This window comes from Macaca nemestrina, chromosome 17, assembly GCF_043159975.1.
Source record: "Macaca nemestrina isolate mMacNem1 chromosome 17, mMacNem.hap1, whole genome shotgun sequence".
Classification (NCBI taxonomy): Eukaryota; Metazoa; Chordata; class Mammalia; order Primates; family Cercopithecidae; genus Macaca; species Macaca nemestrina.
The window spans coordinates 7,869,649-7,889,873 of NC_092141.1; the positions used below are offsets into that span (position 1 = coordinate 7,869,649).

At 50.3% G+C, this 20,225-nt stretch overlaps 1 protein-coding gene across 2 annotated transcripts; it reads left to right on the forward strand.

The window, feature by feature from the left end:
• The first annotated feature begins 790 nt into the window (after positions 1 to 790).
• Positions 791 to 19,167, forward strand: LOC105473693 (WD repeat containing antisense to TP53). Of its 2 annotated transcripts, XM_011727626.3 has the most exons (11): positions 791 to 929; positions 1,016 to 1,447; positions 1,592 to 1,690; positions 1,958 to 2,069; positions 16,099 to 16,187; positions 17,128 to 17,218; positions 17,326 to 17,458; positions 18,010 to 18,218; positions 18,405 to 18,508; positions 18,655 to 18,789; positions 18,905 to 19,167. In XM_011727626.3, exons 2-11 carry the CDS (start codon positions 1,017 to 1,019, stop codon positions 19,149 to 19,151), a joined length of 1,650 nt encoding a protein of 549 aa, XP_011725928.2. In that variant the 5' UTR covers positions 791 to 929; position 1,016; the 3' UTR covers positions 19,152 to 19,167. The 2 variants fall into 2 exon arrangements, with proteins under 2 accessions (XP_011725928.2, XP_011725937.2); XM_011727635.3 differs by lacking the exon at positions 18,655 to 18,789.
• Positions 19,168 to 20,225: the final 1,058 nt, after the last annotated feature.

Here is a 20,225-nt window from a genome sequence, read left to right on the forward strand (position 1 = left end):
TACTTATCACTCTGAAAATATTTGTTAATTGCTTTCAGTACATGGAAACGTAAGCTTTATGAGGATATAGAATTTTTCTACTATCTTATTTATTGTTGTATTCCTCAGTGCCTATATCAGTCCTGGGTAGCAAGTAAGAGCTCGATAATAAATACTTTTTGAATGAAGGAAGAGAGAAAGGTCTGGAGCCTGGAGAACGAGATGAAAAGAGGTGCAAGACCTGCAGCGCCCTCTGCAGGCGGCGGGGGATGGTGCAGGTGCTTTAAGAATTACCGCGGGACTCGGTAGGGGGAGCGCAGGCGCTTCTCCCCAAGATAGAAGAGGTTTTTTTTTGTTTTGTTTTGTTTTTTTTTTGAGAGAGAGTCTCGCTCTATCACCCAGGCTGGAGTGCAGTGGCCGGATCTCAGCTCACTACAAGCTCTGCCTCCCAGGTTTACGCCATTCTCCTGCCTCAGCCTCCCAAATAGCTGGGACTACAGGCGCCCGCCACCTCGCCCGGCTAGTTTTTTGTATTTTTAGTAGAGACGGGGTTTCACCGTGTTAGCCAGGCTGGTCTCGATCTCCTGACCTCGTGATCCGCCCGTCTCGGCCTCCCAAAGTGCTGGGATTACAGGCTTGAGCCACCGTGCCCGGCCGATAGAAGAGTTTAGACTACAACTCCCAGCAGCCACGAGAAGCCCTAGGGCTTGATGGGAACGGGAAACCTTATAACCTTTCACGTCCCGGCTCCGCGGGTTCCGTGGGTCGCCCGCGAAATCTGATCCGGGATGCAGCGGCCCAATCGGAAGGTGGGCCCAAATCCCGCGACAGCAAGAGGCTCGTAGCGACCTGCGGTGCTAAGGAACGCAGTGCTTTCAAAATTGGCGTCCGCTGTTCTCCTCTCCTCCCGGGAGTCTTCTACCTCCTCCCAGAAGAGGAAGGAAGCACAGGTGGGTTTCATTAGCTCTGCATCGGATCCCTGAGAACTTCGAAGCCATCCTGGCTGAGGCTAATGTCCGCTGTGCTTCCTCTGCAGTATGAAGACTTTGGAGACTCAACCGTTAGCTCCGGACTGCTGTCCCTCAGACCAGGATCCAGCTCCGGCCCATCCTTCTCCCCACGCTTCCCCGATGGATAAAAATGCGAACCCTGAACTGATGCCACCGCCTCTCGAAAGGGAGGATCCGCCCCGGTTGTCCCCAGATCCTGTGGCTGGCTCAGCTGTGTCCCAGGAGCTAGGGGAGGGGGACCCAGTTTCTCTCTCCACTCCCCTGGAAACAGAGTTTGGTGCTCCTAGTGAGTTGAGTCCTCAAATCGAGGAGCAAGAACTTTCTGAAAATACGAGACTTCCTGCAGAAGAAGCAAACGGGAGCCTTTCTGAAGAAGAAGCGAACAGGCCAGAGTTGGGGTCTGAAGAAGCCATGGAAGATGCCTCTGGGGAACCCGCTGCAGAGGACGAGGGAGACACGTAAGTGGTGATGGCAGTGGAGTGTGGAGTCTGGGGAGATGAAGTGTGAGGTCGACCTGTCCTCTGGTCCTCAGAACCACTTCTCTAGGCCCCTGCCTCCGTTGCTTGGCGACCCAGGTTTGTTGTCCCCCATCTTCCTTTCAGTGCTTGGAACTACAGCTTCTCCCAGCTGCCTCGATTTCTCAGTGGTTCCTGGTCAGAGTTTAGCACCCAACCTGAGAACTTCTTGAAAGGCTGTAAGTGGTAAGGATAACAACGGGGCAGGGAGCTGACCACCCCCAAGATTTTCACCGTAGAACAGTCCGGTTATCTAGGAGAGGGATGCCCCAGAGCTGGGAGAAGGAGCACGTAGCCCTTTCAGACTGAACTTACATTTTATCTAGCAGTGTGTGTCTTCTCCTTCCCTCAAGGATTCAGGGGGGCTTACCTACCCCAGAGGTAGGCTCAGCCCTAGACCTACACTTGAAAAGCATAGGTCTGGCCAGCTTTGTAACTCTTTCCTGTTTCTAGGGCTCCTGACGGTTCCTGCATCTTGACCAATAGTGCTGATAACATCTTGCGAATTTATAACCTGCCCCCAGAGCTGTACCACGAGGGGGAGCAGGTGGAATATGCAGAAATGGTAAGGACTGGGGCTAACTCTGCCCCTTCCTCAGTGCTGCACATTTAAGTCCTTCATGGAGATGGAGAAAGTGTAGTCCAAGTGCTTCCTGTTCACAAACGGGACTGTTTTTCAAGATGTTTCCACGTGTAGCGTTTTCTGCCCTGAATTCTGAAGTTATTTAGAGAGACGTTTCCCCTTTCTTTAATTAGGAATCTGTGTTTTTCGCTAAAAAAGTAGTGAATTTCTTGTGGCAGTATATATGTATTTATATTTATTATTTTTTTGAGACAGGGTCTTGCTCTGAAACCCAGGCTGGAGTGCCGTAGTGCGATCTCAGCTCACTGCAACCTCTGCCTTCTGGGTTCAAGCGATTCTCCTGCCTCAGTCCCCGGAGTAGCTGGTACTTCAGGTGCATGCCATCACACTCGACTCATTTTTGTATTTTTAGTAGAGATGGGGTTTCGCCATGTTGGGCAGGCTGATATCAAATTTCTGACCTCAGATGATCCGCCCACCTTGGCCTCCCAAAGTGTGGGGATTACAGGCGTGAGTCACCGTGCCCGGCCTATAGATATTTATTGATTGACTACTGATACATGTTAGTCACCGTGCTGGGATAAAGTGGTGGACAAGACAGATGAAAGGCTGGTTTGCTTTCTCTGTGGGAGATAGACAACAAATACGTAAACCAGCAGGCATCAGGACCAAGATGATAATAAATGCTCTGAAGGAAATACACAGAATGAAGAGAGACTAACTAGAGGAAAGCACATTGCATAAAATGGTCAGGAAGGAGCTCTCTGACAAGGAGGCATTTCAACTAAGACCTGAAGGAGGATAAGGGGTCAGTCAAGTGAACACTTCCGGAAAGAGCTTTCCAGAAACTGGCAATGATAGTATAAACACCCAGAACTGGGAAATAGCTTTGTGTGTTAAAAGACCAGAAAGGCCTGGCACGGTGGCTTACACCTGTAATCCCAGCTACTTGGGAGGCCGAGGTGGGCAGATCACTTGAGGCCAGAAGTTCAAGACTAGCCTGGCCAATATGGTGAAACCCCATCTCTACTAAAAATACAAAAATTAGCTGCATGTAGTGGCACATGCCTGTAATCCCAGCTACTCGTGTGGCTGAGGCAGGAGAATCTCTTAAACTCGGAAGAGGTGGAGGCTGCAGTCAGACAAGACTGTACCACTGCACTTCAGCCTGGGCGACAGAGTGAGACTCCATCTCAAAAAACAACAAAACAGACCAGGCTCGGTGGGTCACACCTGTAATCCCGGCACTTTGGGAAGCTGAGGCAGGCAGATCACCTGAGGTCAGGAGTTCGAGACCAGGCTGGCCAACATGGCAAAAACCCGTCTCTACAAAAATATAAAAATTTGCTGGATGTGATGATGGGTGCCTGTAATCCCAGCTACTTGAGAGACTGAGGCAGGAGAATCACTTGAACCCGAGAGGTGGAGGTTGCAGTGAGCCGAGATCACACCATTGCACTCCATCTCAAAACAAACAAACAAACAAACACAAAATAAAAAACCCAGAATGCTAGTATAGCCAGACTGAGGCAAGTGAGGGAGATAGCGGGGCGAGGACAGAGAAGAGCAGCCACGTTGTGTTGGGTCTTATGGGTAAGGCATTTGGAGTTTATTTGGGAAGTCATGAGAGAGGGTTTTTTTTTTTTTTTTGAGATGAGTCTTCCTCTTGTTGCACAGGCTGGAATGCAGTGGCGCGATCTTGGCTCACTGCATCTTCTGCCTCCTGGGTTCAAGTGATTCTCCTGTCTCAGCCTCCTGAGTAGCAGAGATTATAGGCATGTGCCACCATGCCTGGCTAATTTTTTTTTTTTTTTTTTTTTGAGATGGCGTCTCACTCTGTTGCCTAGGCTGGAGTGCAGTGGCGCGATCTCAGCTTACCACAACCTCTGCCTCCCAGGTTCAAACAATTCTCCTGCCTCAGCCTCCCGAGTAGCTGGGATTACAGGCGTGTGCCACCACGCCTGGCTAATTTTTTTGTATTTTTTTAGTAGAGATGGGATTTCACTGTATTGGCCAGGCTGGTCTGAGCTCCTGACCTTGTGATCCGCCCACCTCGGCCTCCCAAAGTGCTGGGATTATAGGCATGAGCCACCACGCCTGGCCGAGAGTTTTAAAACAGAAGAGTGAATGGTTTATGGGTGGGCAAGAGTGAAATCCGGGGCCAGGCATGGTGACTCATGCCTGTAATCCCAACATTTTGGGAGGCTGAGGCGGGTGGATCACCTGAGGTCAGGAGTTCAAGACCAGCCTGGCCAACATGATGAAACCCCATCTCTACTAAAAATACAGAAAAATCAGCCGGGCGTGGTGGCAGGCGCCTGTAATCCCAGCTACTTTGGAGGCTGAGGCAGGAGAATTGCTTGGACCAAGGAGACGGAGGTTGCGGTGAGCCGGGATCGTGCCACTGCACTCCAGCCTGGGTAACAAGAGTGAAACTCCATCTCAAAAAAAAAAAAAAAAAAAAGAAAGAAAGAAAGAATGCTGATGGAGGAGGAGAAGGCCCCAGCAGAGCCTTGAGTGCCTGAATGCTCCAGCGCAGGGAGGTGGAGACTGATTCATGCTGCTGAGAGAGAGAGTGAGGCGAATTTAGAGAATGACCCAAGAGACATTAGTGACCTTGACAAGAGCACTTTCAGGGAAGTGATGGAGGCAGAATCTGATCAGGATGGGTGGAAGAAAAGTATAGCCAATCTTTTTTTTTCTTTTGAGATGGAGTCTTGTGCTGTTGCCTGGGTGGGAGTACAATGGCATGATCTCAGCTCACTGAACCTCTGCCTCCCGGGTTCAAGCGATTCTCCTGCCTCAGCCTCCTGAGTAGCTGGGGTTACAAGTGCACACCACTACGCCCAGGTAATGTTTTGTATTTTTAGTAGAGATGGGGTTTCACTCTTGGCCAGGCTTGTCTCGAACTCCTGACCTTGTGATCCACCTGCCTCGGCCTCCCAAAGTGCTGGAAGTACAGGTGTGAGCCACCGTGCCCGGCCTAGACAATTCTTTGGGAAAGTTTTGCTGTGAAAGGGAGCCAAGAAATGGATCGGTGATCGGAAGGGAAGCGATGCCAAAGAAGGGTTTATGGGGTGCTTCTCTGACATCAGGAATAGTCCTGTAGAGAGGGAGGGATTGATGCTATAGGAGAGAGGGGGGATAACAAAACCCGAGTGGCTGGGCGAAGACAGGAGCTAGAGCACGTTAAAGGACTTGACTTTGATAGGCACAGAATCCTTCCTTGCAATAGAAGGAAAGGTGGAGGAGCATTCAGAAGCTGCTGTTTGGCAGTTGGAAGATCTGAGTGGTTTTTGTTCTGAGACAGGGTCTCTCTCCATTTCCCAGTCAGGAATGCAGTGGTGTGATCACAACTCACTTCAGCCTCAACTTCCTGGGCTTAAGCAATCCTCCTGCCTCAGCCTCCTGAGTAGCTGGGATCACAGGTGTGTGCCACCATACCCAGCTAGGTTTTAAATTTTATTTTTAGAGACGGAGTCTTGCTATGTTGCCCAGACTAGTCTCAAACTCCGGGCCTCAAACAATCCTCCCACCTCATCCTCATCCAACGTGCTAAGGATACAGGCATGAGTGTGCCTGGCCCAGATTTGAGTGTTTCTGTCTCTTGGCTTCTGAATTCTCGGTGAAGCATAAAGAGAGATTTTCAGCCAAAGGAAGAGGGTCTGTGCAGAGAGAGAAAATATGAAATGATCTGTCCTAGAGAATAGAAAATCAGGGCCGGGCACAGTGGCTCATGCCTGTAGTCCCAGCACTTTGAAAGGCTAAAGCAGGAGGATCACCTCGGGTCAGGAGCTCAACAGCAGCCTGGGCAATACAGCAAGATCCTATCTCTACAAAACATTTAAAAAATGGTTGAGTATGATGGTGTGTGCCTGTACTCCCAGTTCCTTGGGAGGCTGAGGCAGAAGGATTGCTTGAACCCAGAAGTTCAAGGCTACAGTGCAGTGAGCTATGATTGTGCCCTATACCCCACCCTAGGTGATGGAGCGAGACCCTGTCTCAAAAAAAAAAACAACAAAAGAAAGAAAATTAGACCCACCAAGGTATGTGGCAGTTGTGCTGCTTTTCGCTCAGTGCCCACTAGAGGTCTGTTGCCATTAATTTGAAATGAGACCGGTTAGTGTGACTGTGCATCTTCCCTGGCAAGTTAAATGACTATAGTTTCTCTGTTTGTAAAATGGGGATAATTATAATAGCACCTGCCTCACAGGGTTGTGAGAATTAAAAGAATCAGTAATGAATTAAAGCACTTAGGGCCGGGCATGGTGACTCACACCTGTAATCCCAGCACTTTGGGAGGCCGAGGCAGGTGGATAGCCTGAGGTCAGGAATTTGAGACCAACCTGGCCAACAAAGTGAAACCCTGTCTTTACTAAAAATACAAAAATTAGCCAGGCTTAGTGGCAGGCACCTGTAATCCCAGCTACTTGGGAGATTTGAGGCAAGAGAATTGCTCGAACGCAGGAGGCGGAGGTTGCAGTGAGCCGATGACACCACTGCACTCCAGTCTGTGCAACAGAGCAAGATCCAGTCTCAAAAAAATAATAATAAAATAAATAAAAAAGCACTTAAAACAGCACCTGGCATATAGTAAGTGTTCAGTAAACACTAGTAGTCCCTGGTATCAGTTGCATGCAAGCCAAGAATAGGAGGATGGTCTGGTTGAGGTTTACCAGGAGAGAAAAACAAACCCTTGTCTTTCTCGAGAGTGTCTTTAAGGGTGTGCATGCCATGGTGGACTAGAATCTTAAGTGGGTAAGGAACTGGACTGTAAATGTGTTTTTGATGAAGCTGAATAAATTGTCATGGTAGAAATAACAGAGCAGGGTCAGGCGTGGTGGCTCACGCCTGTAATCCCGACACTTTGGGAGGCCGAGGCGGGTGGATCACCTTAAGGTCAAGCGTTTGAGACCAGTCTGGCCAACATGGTGAAACCCTGTCTCTACTAAAAAAAAAATACAAAATTAGTCAGGCATGGTGGTGATTGCCTGTAGTCTCAGCTACTTGGGAGACTGAGGCAGGAGAATTGCTTGAACCCGGGAGGCGGAGGTTGCAGTGAGCCGAGATCTCACCACTGCACTCCAGCCTGGGCGACAGAGCGAGACTCCATCTCAGAAACAAAAACAAGAACCCCCACAAAAAAACAAGAATGATAACAGGACTGTTTGTGGGCAGTGAGATGGCGAACCAGGCGGTAGAGTCTTAGTGGTTGAGGGAGGGTGATAAAACAGGGGAAGCTAGCCTGATGACAAGAACTGCAGAGGAGCTGGGGTTTGACAGCAGGGGGCATAATGACACCCAGCCACCTCTTGTCCTTGAGGTGTGTACTGGGGACAGCTGGCCGTGAGCATTAAAGCCATCTCAGCTTGAGAGGGCTGGGGGATTGCCAGAGCCAGGCAAGTGCAGGGGCAAATGGATCATTCTGAGGAGAAGATGAGAAATATGGCAGAGTGTTATTATTTATTTATTTTATTAGAGATGGAGTCTCGCTCTGTTGCCCAGGCTGGATAGAGTGCAGTCGCAATCATAGCTCACTACAGCCTTGAACTCCTCCCGAGTAGCTGAGACTATAGGCCATGCCACCATGCTCAGCTAATTTTTGTACTTTCTGTAGAAATGGGGTCTCGCTGTGTTGTCCAGGCTGGTCTCAAACTCCTGGCTTCAAGCGATTCTCCTGCCTTGGCCTCTCAAAATGTTGGGATTACAGGCATGAGCCACTGTGCCCAGCTGGTTTTTAGATCCTTGAGTAGGAATTTCAGTGGGTTTGGGGCAGATTAGGGTGTGTGTGGAGCAGTATACAGGTCGTGGTGATGCCAGATGACCCAGAAGACCAGGACTTCTCTCTGTAGTGCTTGAGGTTAATAGGAGGATGGGGCAGGGGTGAGTCTTTTTGTTTTGTTTTTTGAGACAGGGTCTCACTCTTGCTCAGGCTGGAGCAGTGGGCAGTGGCGCGATCTCAGCTCACTACAACCTCCGCCTCCCAGTTTCAAGTGATTCTCATGCCTCACCCTCCCAAGTAGCTGGGGCTACAGGCGTGTGCCACCACGCCCAACTTAATTTTTGTATTTTGAGTAGAGACGGGATTTCTCCATGTTGCCCAGGCTGTTCTCAAACTCCTGTCCTCAAGTGATCCGCGGCAGGGCTGAGTCTTGTTGGCTCGTTAAGAAAGGTGCTCAGTTCCAAGGCTGGTCCTGAGTGCTTACCTGCCATGCAACTCTTTAAGGCTGGAGGCTGTAGACATTGGAGTTCTCTGTGCAAACTATAAGGTGATCTAAGCCCTAAACCCTGGTTCCTCAGGGCCGGGGGTGGTGGTGCAGCCGGTGCAGCCATGTTAAAAGAGTTCAGGAGGTGAGAGGTTGTTTCAAGGCAGGGATAGTTAGAAGAGACTATGGAAATGTGGGGCAGGGCGGGGAGGGGGGTGCTGAGTATTGCGAAAACTTGTTTAAGAGAAATGGGAATGTTAAAAAAAGAAAAAAATCGTCATTACCTGCCACTGCAGAATTTAGCCCTCTGAATTTTTCTACATTTCTTTCTAAGCTCTGTCCAAGTACTGAAAGCTTTTATGGGTTGTAATCATATAGTACATGGTTTTATACATTCGTTTTTTCCTTTTAACAATCATATCCTAAATGTTTTTTGTGGTAGTCTTCACTGTTATGATGTTTAATGGTGTGTGATATTGCATTGAGTGCTTATGATAATTTTCTTACCTCTTCTCCTGTTTTGGACATTTGGGTTGTTTCCAGGATTATTATATTATAAATGATTCTTCAGTGAACAAATTATCTTCATGTATTTTGAGGGAGGTTCTTTTGTCAAGATAATTTTTTTTTTTTTTTTTTTTTTTGAGACAGAGTCTTGCTCTGTCACCCAGGCTGGAGTGCAGTGGCATGATCTTGGCTCACTGAAACCTCCTCCTCCCAGGTTCAAGCGATTCTCCTTCCTCAGCCTCCTGAGTAGCTGGGATTACAGGCGTGTGCCACCATGCCTGGATAATTTTTGTATTTTTAGTAGAGACGGGGTTTTACCATTTTGGCCAGGCTGGTCTCTACTCCTGACCTCAAGTGATCCATCCACCTCTGCCTCCCAGAGTGTTGGGATTACAGGTGTGAGCCACCACACCTAGTCTTAAGATAAATTTTATGAATAAGAAATATCCTAGGACAATATCAGCTTTTTTTAATATATCTTGCAATACAGATAGTCAATTTGTTTTCTTTTTTTTTTTTGAGACAGAGTCTTGCTCTATGGCCCAGGCTGGAGTGCAGTGGTGTGACCTTGCCTCACTGCAACCTCTGTCTCCCAGTTCAAGCGATTCTCCTGCCTCAGCTTCCCAAGTAGCTGGGATTACAGGCGCGCACCACCGCACCAGGCTAATTTTTGTATTTTTAGTAGAGATGGGGTTTCACCATGTTGGCCAGGCTGGTCTCAAACTCCTGACCTTAAGTGTTCCACCCACTTCCGCCTCCTAAAGTGCTGGGATTACAGACGTGAGCCACCGCTCCTGGCCAGTGAGTTTGTTTTCAAAAGATTTTTGTGGCTGGTGTGGTGGCTCATGCCTATAATCCCAGCACTTTGGGAGGCCAAGGTGGGAGGAATGCTTGAGCCCAGGAGTTTGAGACCAGCCTTGGTAACACAGCCAGATCCTGTCAAAAAAGTTGGGCCTGTGGTCGCAGCTACTTGGGAGGCTGAGGTGGGAGGATCGCTTGAGCCTGCGAGGGTAAGGCTGCCATGACCTTTGATCGCACCATTGTACTGGGTGACAGAGCAAGACTGTCTCAAAACAACCGACCAAAAACTTTTTGTGCCTTATTTATTTATTTATTTTTTCCTGCTAGTGTACCAGTTCTATCGCAACCTTACTCATTAGGTGTTTTCATTTTTAGTGTCTATAAGTTTAGCATTTGAAATAGATAAAATTTCTTTCTTTTCTTTTTTTTTGAGGCGGAGTCTCTCTCTGTCGCCCAGACTGGAGTGCAGTGGCCTGATTGTATCACTGCAAGCTCCGCCTCCCGGGTTCACGCCATTCTCCTGCCTCAGCCTCCCAAGTAGCTGGGACTACAGGCGCCCGCCACCTCGCCCGGCTAGTTTTTTGTATTTTTAGTTGAGACGGGGTTTCACCACATTAGCCAGGATGGTCTCCATCTCCTGACCTCGTGATCTGCCCGCCTCGGCCTCCCATGGTGCTGGGATTACAGGCGTGAGCCACCGCGCTCTGCCTGAAATAGATAAAATTTCTATAGGTCAGAAAATTGGGGAAGGGCGTATTTGGGTAATTCCGTATACTTGTGTGTACTGAGTCTTCTTCCCAATATAGTTTCTCGGTTTTTCTCCTTTATTTTCTACCTTTTCACAGAACTTTCTGTAAGTCTTATTTCCAACTCCCCAGCGTCTTTCCTGAGACTTGCCCTCCCCCATGGCTCTTGCGGGAAGCCTCTACTCCTCGTCTGGCCCTCTCCAGGAGACACTTTGCATCCTCTGCGCCCTACATCTCTCAGGGTGGGGCCGGGGAGCAGCTTCTTCATCCCAAATGCTGTAGCCACACAATTGCTCTTTCGTCTTGGTGAAACTTTTTCCTTTGAGGCTTATGCTGACTGTCTCTCCCGCTGTACAGCCTTCCTGTGCTCTCCAGTTCTCCCACCGTTTTGGTGACCTCAGGTATCCAAGCCAGAAGCCAGGGTCTCTGTCATCCTTTAATCTCCCTTTTCCTAATCCCTCACATCCAATTACTTCCCAAATCCCATCAAGTCCGCCTAATCTTCCTAATCCACCCACATCTGTCCATCCCACTGCCTCTACTTTAATTCAAGGTCTTATTATTTTGGGCCTATGTTGCTGAAACAGTCTCCTGCCTCCTTTTGCTCATTAAAACCATCTTTATTGACTGCCGATTCTACACCAGGTGCTGGGGAAGCAGTGGTGAGAGCAAGGCAGATGTGATTCTCTCCTTCTCTGATAGGTTTGACGGAAGGGGAGTGAGGAGCACCCAGGGCTATAGGAAAGTGGAGCAGGGACGCCTTGCTTAGCTGGAGGGGTTACGGAAGCGTCCCAGAGGAAGAAGCATCTAAGAGACCTGAAGGATGACTAAGATTCAGCCAGGAGGAGTCGTTGGGGGAGATGAAGGAAGAATATTCCAGACTTGGAGCCTAGGACATGTGAAAGCCAGTAGGTTGAAAGTGTGGCGAGTTGGCACTTTATGGGACCTGAGAGTCAAAATGGCGGGACTCAGATTTTTTTTTTTTTTTTTTTTTTTGAAATGGAGTGTCGGCCGGGCGCGGTGGCTCAAGCCTGTAATCCCAGCACTTTGGGAGGCCGAGACGGGCGGATCACGAGGTCAGGAGATCGAGACCATCCTGGCTGACACGGTGAAACCCCGTCTCTACTAAAAAATACAAAAAAACTAGCCGGGCGAGGTGGCGGGCGCCTGTAGTCCCAGCTACTCGGGAGGCTGAGGCAGGAGAATGGCGTGAACCCGGGAGGCGGAGCTTGCAGTGAGCCGAGATCCGGCCACTGCACTCCAGCCTAGGCGGCAGAGCGAGACTCTGTCTCAAAAAAAAAAAAAAAAAAAAAAAAAAAAAAAAAGAAATGGAGTCTCGCTCTGTCGCCCAGGCTGGAGTGCATCGGTGCAATCTCAACTCACAGCAAGCTCCGCCTCCCGAGTTCACGCCATTCTCCTGCCTCAGCCTCCCAAGTAGCTGGGACTACAGGCGCCCGGCACCACGCCCGGCTAATTTTTTGTATTTTTAGTAGACACGGGGTTTCACCACGTTAGCCAGGATGGTCTCGATCTCCTGACCTCGTGATCCGCCCGTCTCGGCCTCCCAAAGTGCTGGGATTACGGGCGTGAGCCACTGCGACTGGCCAGGACTCAGAGATTTTTAAGGGAATGAGCAGATAGAGATGAGCCTTGAGAGGTGGGTCGGGGGTAGCAGCGTGGTAATGGAAGGCTAGGAGGAGGAACTGGCAAGATCTGGTATTGGGTTGGACCAGGAGTGAAAAGGAAGTGAAGAGTGGTAGCAGTCAAGGCTGGTGCTCAGATTTCAGGATTGAGCACTGATGTGGAGTCCAGGAGGAACAGCAGGTTTGATGGTGGCGGATGCTAGGCACATTATGGACAAATTGAGTTTGAGCAACCTGTGGGATGATCCAGTGGCAGTTGGATATATGGGTTCAGAGTATAGAGGTGGATGCTGAAGTCCTGGCTGGTTGACATCAGCCTGAGGCCCCGCAGACAACTGACGAAGGACAGTGTTCAGACTATTTATCTCTCACAAATCAGTAAGAAAAAGAGGGCTGGACGCGGTGGCTCACACCTGTAATCCCAGCACTTTGGGAGGCCAAGGCAGGCTGTTCACCTGAGGTCAGGAGTTCAAGACCAGCCTGACCAACATGGCGAAACCCTGTCTCTACTAAAAATACAAAAATTAGCTGGGCATAGTGGCAGGCGCCTATGCCTGCTACTCAGCTACTCAGGAGGCTGAGGCAGGAAAATTGCTTGAACCTGGGAGGTGGAGGTTGCAGTGAGCCGAGATCGTGCCACGGCACTCAGCCTGGGAAATAGAGCGAGATTCTGCCTCCAAAAAAAAAAAGAAAAAGAAAAAGACAACAACTGGCCAGGCACAGTGGCTCACACCTGTAATCCCCACTTTGGGAGGCCAAGGTAGGCAGATCACTTGAGGCTGGGAGTTTGAGACCAGCCTGGCCAACATGGTGAAACCCCATCTCTGCTAAAAAGGATAAAAATTAGCCAGGCTTGGTGGTTAATAACGCCTGTAGTCCCAGCTACTTGGGAGGCTGTTAGAGTTGCTTGAACCCAGGAGGCAGAGGTTGTAGTGAGCGGAGATTGTGCCACTGCCCTCCAGCTTGGGGAACACAGAAAGACTGTCTCAAAAAAAAAAAAAAAAAAAAAAAAAAAGAGAAAAGAAAAGGAAAGAAAGAAAATGGGCAAAATTTATGAAAAGGTGTACCTAAATGGCCAGTAAACATAGAGGAAATAATCTAACCTCTCTTATAGTAATGATGGAAATACAAATTTATGCTGTAATGAAATGCCATTTTACCACCTTCAAATTGAGAAAAATGTAACAGTCTGGTAATACCAAGAGGATAAAGAACAATAGATACTTTTTTTTTTTTTTTTTTTTTTTGGAGACATGATCTTGCTCGGTTGCCCAGGCTGGAGTGCAGTGGTGCGAACATGGTGCACTGCAGCCTCAAACTCCTGGGGTCAAGCAGTCCTCCTGCCTCACTCTCCCAAACAGATGGGACTACAAATATGCCAACATGCCTGATGAATTGTTAAATTTTTTGTAGAATTAGGGTCTTGCTATATTGCCCAGGCTAGAATAGAGACTCTTATATGCTGCTGGTGGGAGAGGACGTTGGGATAAGTGCTTTGGGAAAGAGATTAACATTATAGTATCTTACAAAGTTGACAAAGTGCATAGCATAGAGACCAGTAATTTTACTCTTCAGCAGAAACTATAGAGAAACCCTTCTACATGTGTACAGAATGTTAAAGCATACTAGCCAAAAAATGGAAAAACCATCAGTGACACTAAAGAGAAGAAGGGTAAATCAGTTTGACTATATTCGTGAGTGGAGTACTATACAGCAGTGAAAATGCATGAATTACAGCAAACTGTGTTTCCATGGTTAAAGCTTCCTATCACAGAGGGATGTATATGATATGATACCATTCCTGTTAAGTCTAGGCCGGGCATGGTGGCTCATGCTTGTAATCCCAGTGCATTGAAAGACTGAGGTGGTTCGATTGCTCGAAGCCAGGAGTTTTAGACCAGCCTGAGCAACACAGACCCCTGTCTCTACAAAAAAAAATTTAAAAAATTAGCCAGGCACGCTGGGCGTGGTGTCTCATGCCTGTAAGCCTAGCACTTGGGAGACTGAGGCGGGGGGATCACGAGATCAGGAGTTCAAGACCAAGCTGGCGAAGACGGTGAAACCCTGTCTCTACTAAAAATACAAAAAAATTAGCCAGGCGTGATGGCAGGCGCCTGTAATCGTAGCTACTTGGGAGGCTGAGGCAGAAGTTGCAGTGAGCTAAGATTGCACCACTGCACTCCAGCCTGGGCGACAGAGCAAGACTCCGTCTCAAAAAAAAAAAAAAAAAGAAAAAAATTAAGTCTAAAGACCTGTAAGACAATGTTAGATACTGTTTTTTTTCCCATAGTATCTCTCCTAGGCTGGGCGCAGTGGCTCACACCTGTAATCCCAGCATCTTGGGAGGCTGAGTCAGGGAGATCACTTGAGGCCAGGAGTTTGAGACCAGCCTGGCCAACATGACAAAACCCCATCTCTACTAAAAATACAAAAAATTAGCCGAGCATGGAGGTGAACTCCTGCAATTCCAGCTACTCGGAAGGCTGAGGCACAAGAATTGCTTGAACCCCGGAGGCAGAGGTTGCAGTGAGCTGAAATTGTGCCACTGCACTCAGCCTGGGTGACAGAACGAAACTCTGCCTAATAAAGAAATAAATAAATATTCCTAAGGAAATGTGTGACAGTGATAAATTCAGGATAGTGTTTACCTCTGAGGGAGAATTTCTGTTAGGAAAGGGGTTTAAACATATTTTTTTTCTTCAGCTGGATGGACGGGTCACAGGGTTGTTTTTTAATAAGGTACTTTGCATGTTTGACCTGTTTACTTTTTTTTTCTTTATTTTTGTAGGGAGGTTTTGTTTTGTTTCTGTTTTTGTATTTTTGAGATAGTGTCTCACTCTGTCACCCAGGCTGAAGTTCAGTGGCACGATTTCAGCTCACTGCAGTCTCTACCTCCTGGGCTCAAGCAATTCTCATGCCTCAGCCTCCCTAGTAGCTGGGACTACAGGTATGTGCTACCATGCCCAGCTAATTTTTTTTTTTCTTGTAGAGACAGTGTTTTACCATATTGCCCAGGCTGGTCTTGAACTCCTGGGCTCAAGCGATTTGGCTGCCCCAGCCTCCCTAAGTGCTAGGATTACAGGTGTGAGCCACTGCGCCCGGCCGATGTCCCCTCCACTCCCCTCCCGTCCCCTCCCCTTCCCGGCAGTGTCTCTCTGTGTCACCTAGGCTGGAGTGCAGTGGTGCGATCTCAGCTCACTGCAACCTTTGCCTCCTGGGTTCAAGGGATTCTCCTGCCTCAGCCTCCAGAGTATCTGAGATTACAGGCGCCCGCCACCATGCCCGGCTAATTTTTGTACTAATAATTTTTTAAAGAATCAAATGGCACCTAGCATGTACTCAGTAAGTATTTGAATAATTGGTTGGTTCTTTGTCTCTGGGTTGGGGTATTATTATTTGTTTCTTCCTCTCTAAGTGTTTATAAAGAAAAAGTATGAGGCCGGGCACGGTGGTTCACACCTGTAATCCCAGCACTTTTGGAGGCCGAGGCGGGGGGATCACCTGAGGTCAGAAGTTTGAGACCAGCCTGGCCAATATGGTGAAACCCCGTCTCTACTAAAAAAAAAATACAAAGTTAGCCAGGCATGGTGGTGCCTGTTCTGTCTCAAAATAAAAAAAAAAAAAAAAAAAAGGCTGGGCGCGGTGGCTCACGCCTGTAATCCCAGCACTTTGGGAGGCCGAGGCGGGAGGATCACGAGGTCAGGAGATCGAGACCATCCTGGCTAACACGGTGAAACTCCGTCTCTACTAAAAATACAAAAAATGAGCCGAGCTTGGTGGCGGGCGCCTGTAATGCCAGCTACTCGGGAGGTTGAGGCAGGAGAATGGTGTGAACCCGGGAGGCAGAGCTTGTGGTGAGCCGAGATCGCGCCACTGCACTGCAGCCTGGGGGACACAGCGAGACTCCGTCTCAAAAAAAAAAAAAAAAAGTATGAATCTATATGGCTTTTGGTAGCTAAATTTGACATTAAAGTCTGAGTTCACCTTGAACATTGAGACAGCATCTCTGCTCTGTATATGCACCCCATCTGCCACAACACTGCTAGAAGCATGCGCCTCAGACTCCTTTCCCTCCAAGTGACTCAGCCATTCCCACGTCTCTGTCTAGGTCCCTGTCCTTCGAATGGTGGAAGGTGATACCATCTATGATTACTGCTGGTATTCTCTGATGTCCTCAGCCCAGCCAGACACCTCCTAGTAAGTAATGTTTGCCTCCCCGCTTGCCGCCCCACCACCCAGTTTCAAGCAGGGCCTCTTGGGAGAGTCAAGGGCTGCCAGGGGTCTTCAGAGGAGGAAGGCTTGGCGTGCTTATCAGAGGGGCTGGTCAGTTGGCTTCCTCCCCTTCCTTTTTTTTTTTTTTTTTTTTTTTTTTTTGTTTTTAGATTGAGTCTCGCTCTGTCACCCAAGCTGGAGGGCAGTGATGTAGTCTCAGCTCACTGCAACCTCCGCCTCCCAGTTTCAAGTGATTCTCCTGCGTAGGTGGGATTACAGGTGTGCACCACCACACCCAGCTCATTTTATATATATATTTTTTGAGACGGAGTCTTGCTCTGTCGCCCGGGCTGGAGTGTAGTGGCCGGATCTGAGCTCACTGCAAGCTCCGCCTCCCAGGTTTACACCATTCTCCTGCTTCAGCCTCCCTAGTAGCTGGGACTACAGGCGCCCATCACCTCGCCCGGCTAGTTTTTTTGTATTTTAGTAGAGACGGGGTTTCACCGTGTTAGCCAGGATGGTCTCGATCTCCTGACCTCGTGATTCACCCACCTCGGCCTCCCAAAGTGCTGGGATTACAGGCTTGAGCCACCACGCCCGGCCTAATTTTATATTTTTAATAGAGATGGGGTTTCACCATGTTGGCCAGGCTGGTCTCGAACTGACCTCAGGTAATCCACCTGCCTTGGCCTCCCAAAGTGCTTGGATAACAGGCGTGAGCCACGACACCCAGCCTGATTTTTGTATTTGTAGTAGATACAGGGTGTCACCATGTTGGCCAGGCTGCTCTCAAACTCCTGACCTCAAGTGATCCACCTGCCTTGGCCTCCCAAAGTGCTGGGATTACAGGTGTGAGCCACCGTGCCCGGCCATTCCTCCCCTTCCTTTGACAGCACCGGGGTTTCAGTGTCCATGTCTCTCTCAGCGTGGCCAGCAGCAGCCGGGAGAACCCGATTCATATCTGGGATGCATTCACTGGAGAGCTCCGGGCTTCCTTTCGCGCCTACAACCACCTGGTAGGGACCGCCACGCTCAGCCCCAGCACTCGTACTGGCCCGGCTCTCCTTCCTTGAAGGCAGCTAAGGCTTTGCAAGACCTGTTTTCAGCCCTTTCCTTCCCCCAGGATGAGCTGACGGCAGCCCATTCGCTCTGCTTCTCCCCGGATGGCTCCCAGCTCTTCTGTGGCTTCAACCGGACTGTACGTGTTTTCTCCACGGCCCGGCCCGGCCGAGACTGCGAGGTCCGAGCCACGTTTGGTAAGCATCTGTGCCTCCAAGGGAGGAGGAGAGGGAAGAACACTGCCACCCGCACAGGGGCCTGTGTGAGCCGAGGGCCACCTGTGGGGTTTCACGCTGTCCTCTGTACGGCCTGGGAGCAGGTGCAGCCCAGTCGGCAGAGGAGCAAACAGACTCAGAGCAGGTAGGAAACCTTCCCAAGGTCAACCAGCTGGTCAAAGGACTGCTTCCTTCCTGAACCCATACCCTGTCAGCTGTGAGCTTTTGGTCTCTGAAATCTTTCTAGAAAATTTTTGATAAAGCTGATTCCATTTTCCTGTAGGCCTTCAACTTGCATCTGTCCAAGGAAAAACTGAGATTTGAGAGGGATGAAGTGGGGCTTGGGCATTTAGGTCCTTTGGGAGGATAGATGTGGGGAGCATCAGAGGTCTTTGTCCTGCTTGTGACACACAGCATGGGGGAGATGTTGAGTCCAGGTATGTTGGTGCTGGGATGGGAGACAGACCTCTGCTTAGCCTGGTTAGTGCCAGGAGCCATCGCCCCCTCCCCCACTTTGTTCCTTCCCTCTCTAGCAAAAAAGCAGGGCCAGAGCGGCATCATCTCCTGTATAGCCTTCAGCCCAGCCCAGCCCCTCTATGCCTGTGGCTCCTACGGCCGCTCCCTGGGTCTGTATGCCTGGGGTGATGGTTCCCCTCTTGCCTTGCTGGGAGGGCACCAAGGGGGCATCACCCACCTCTGCTTTCATCCCGATGGCAACCGCTTCTTCTCAGGAGCCCGCAAGGTAGGGGTCACACCCTGAGAGCCCAAAGCACCTGGGCAGCGGGGCAGGAGCGGGGATGTAGTCTGCAGTGTAGGGGAATGGGGGTGGGGAAACAATCCCAAGCTGAAGGAGTGCCTGGAGACCCCGAGGGAGGCAGAGACATCCAGGGCTTTGGGGGCGACTCCAGGTCCTGTTCCATGTCTCCAGGATGCTGAGCTCCTGTGCTGGGATCTCCGGCAGCCTGGTTACCCACTATGGTCCCTGGGTCGAGAGGTGACCACCAATCAGCGCATCTACTTCGATCTGGACCCGTGAGTGGCCGTGGCTCCTTCCTACACAGGGCCCTGACAAGCCTAGGAATGCCAGAGCCCAGCTGTAGGGTCCTAGCCCCTGGGTGGGAGTGGTTCCTGCCCCAGGGCTGAGGCCTCTGCCAGCAAATCTCTCCTCTCTCCCCCAGGACCGGGCAGTTTCTAGTGAGTGGCAGCACGAGTGGGGCCGTCTCTGTGTGGGACACGGGCGGGCCTGGCAATGATGGGAAGCCGGAGCCCGTGTTGAGTTTTTTGCCCCAGAAGGACTGCACCAATGGCGTGAGGTCCTCAGTTCCATTCCAGAGATGTTGGGGCTTGGGTTGGGGATGGAAGTGAATCCCAGAGGGAGCAAGTGTCCTCACTGAAGGCACTGATAGACCGTCCCCATCTCTCCCTCAGCCTGCACCCTAGCCTGCCTCTCCTGGCCACTGCCTCCGGTCAGCGTGTGTTTCCCGAGCCCACAGAGAGTGGGGACGAAGGAGAGGAGGAGTTGGGCCTTCCCCTGCTCTCCACACGCCATGTCCACCTTGAATGTCGGCTTCAGCTCTGGTGGTGTGGGGGGGGCCCAGACTCCAGCATCCCTGATGATCACCAGGGCGAGAAAGGGCAGGGAGGAACGGAGGGAGGTGTGGGTGAGCTTATATAAAAAGGTTTTTATGATACTAGAGTCTTCGTGTCTGTTTGTGGGGGGGCGTATGAGTGAGGTGGGGGTCGGGCAGGGGGACTGGCGGGTTCCCTGGTCCAGCAGCAGTGGGTATGGCATATTGTTCCTGAAACCAGGGGTTGAGAGGTGGGACTAGGCAGGAGCCAATGGGGTGGCTGAGCTTGATGTGAAGTCAAGTGGGTGGGGGTGGGGCTTCATGCCATTGACTGGTTGGTTGCTAGGCAACTTGGTAAACTGAAGGGGGAAACCTGTTTGAAATCTCACTCCCAAGGTGGGGGTGGCAGGGGTCAGGGTGAGCCGGGCTGAGCAGGAGCTGGGTCAGACTGTTGGGTGTGACCGTATGAGACTGTGCAGACAGTGACAGGGTGGCTGTCACCCACACTCCACACTGCCATTCTCCAGCAGCATGGGGACCATTACTCAGCTCTGAGGGGAGCAGGAGCACTCCCCTCCCCTCCCCGGGGCTCCCCAGGAGGCAGACAACCCAGTTGCCAGAGTCAAGGACACACCTAAAAGAGGAAAGGTGTTGAAAAATACAGTCGTCACCTTTGGTATTGCTGTTCCATGCGGGGCGCGGCGAGGGTCTTATTCATTCAGCAGCTGTCGCTGGGCTTGTTTCTCCATTTGTCTGCTCTGTCTTTGGGGGTGGGGGGATGAGTGTGTCATTTGAAGCAGTGACTCCTCCCTCCTCCCCCCAACACCTACCCAAACACTGACAATGGGGGGACTTTGAAGAAATACCGCCAGCAGGGGATGTGATTTTGGACCTCACAATCAAAGGGAAGGGACGAAAGGCCTGTGGAGGCTTGAGAGGGAGAGGAATGTCACCCCTGCCCAGAGGTGCTGAAAGCCAGGGCTCTTACACCCGAAAAGGCAACTCCTCCCTTCCCCCAGGATAATTGGAAACAGCCCTTCCTGCGCAGGGCCGGTTTGGGGTTGTAGGTACGCCCCTTCTCCCAGCCCCACTTCTCCCCGCAGCCATCTAGGAAAGGTCCAAGTGTATCCCTTAAACTCTTATTTTTCACTACCCCCCAGGTAACAACAGCACATGGTCCA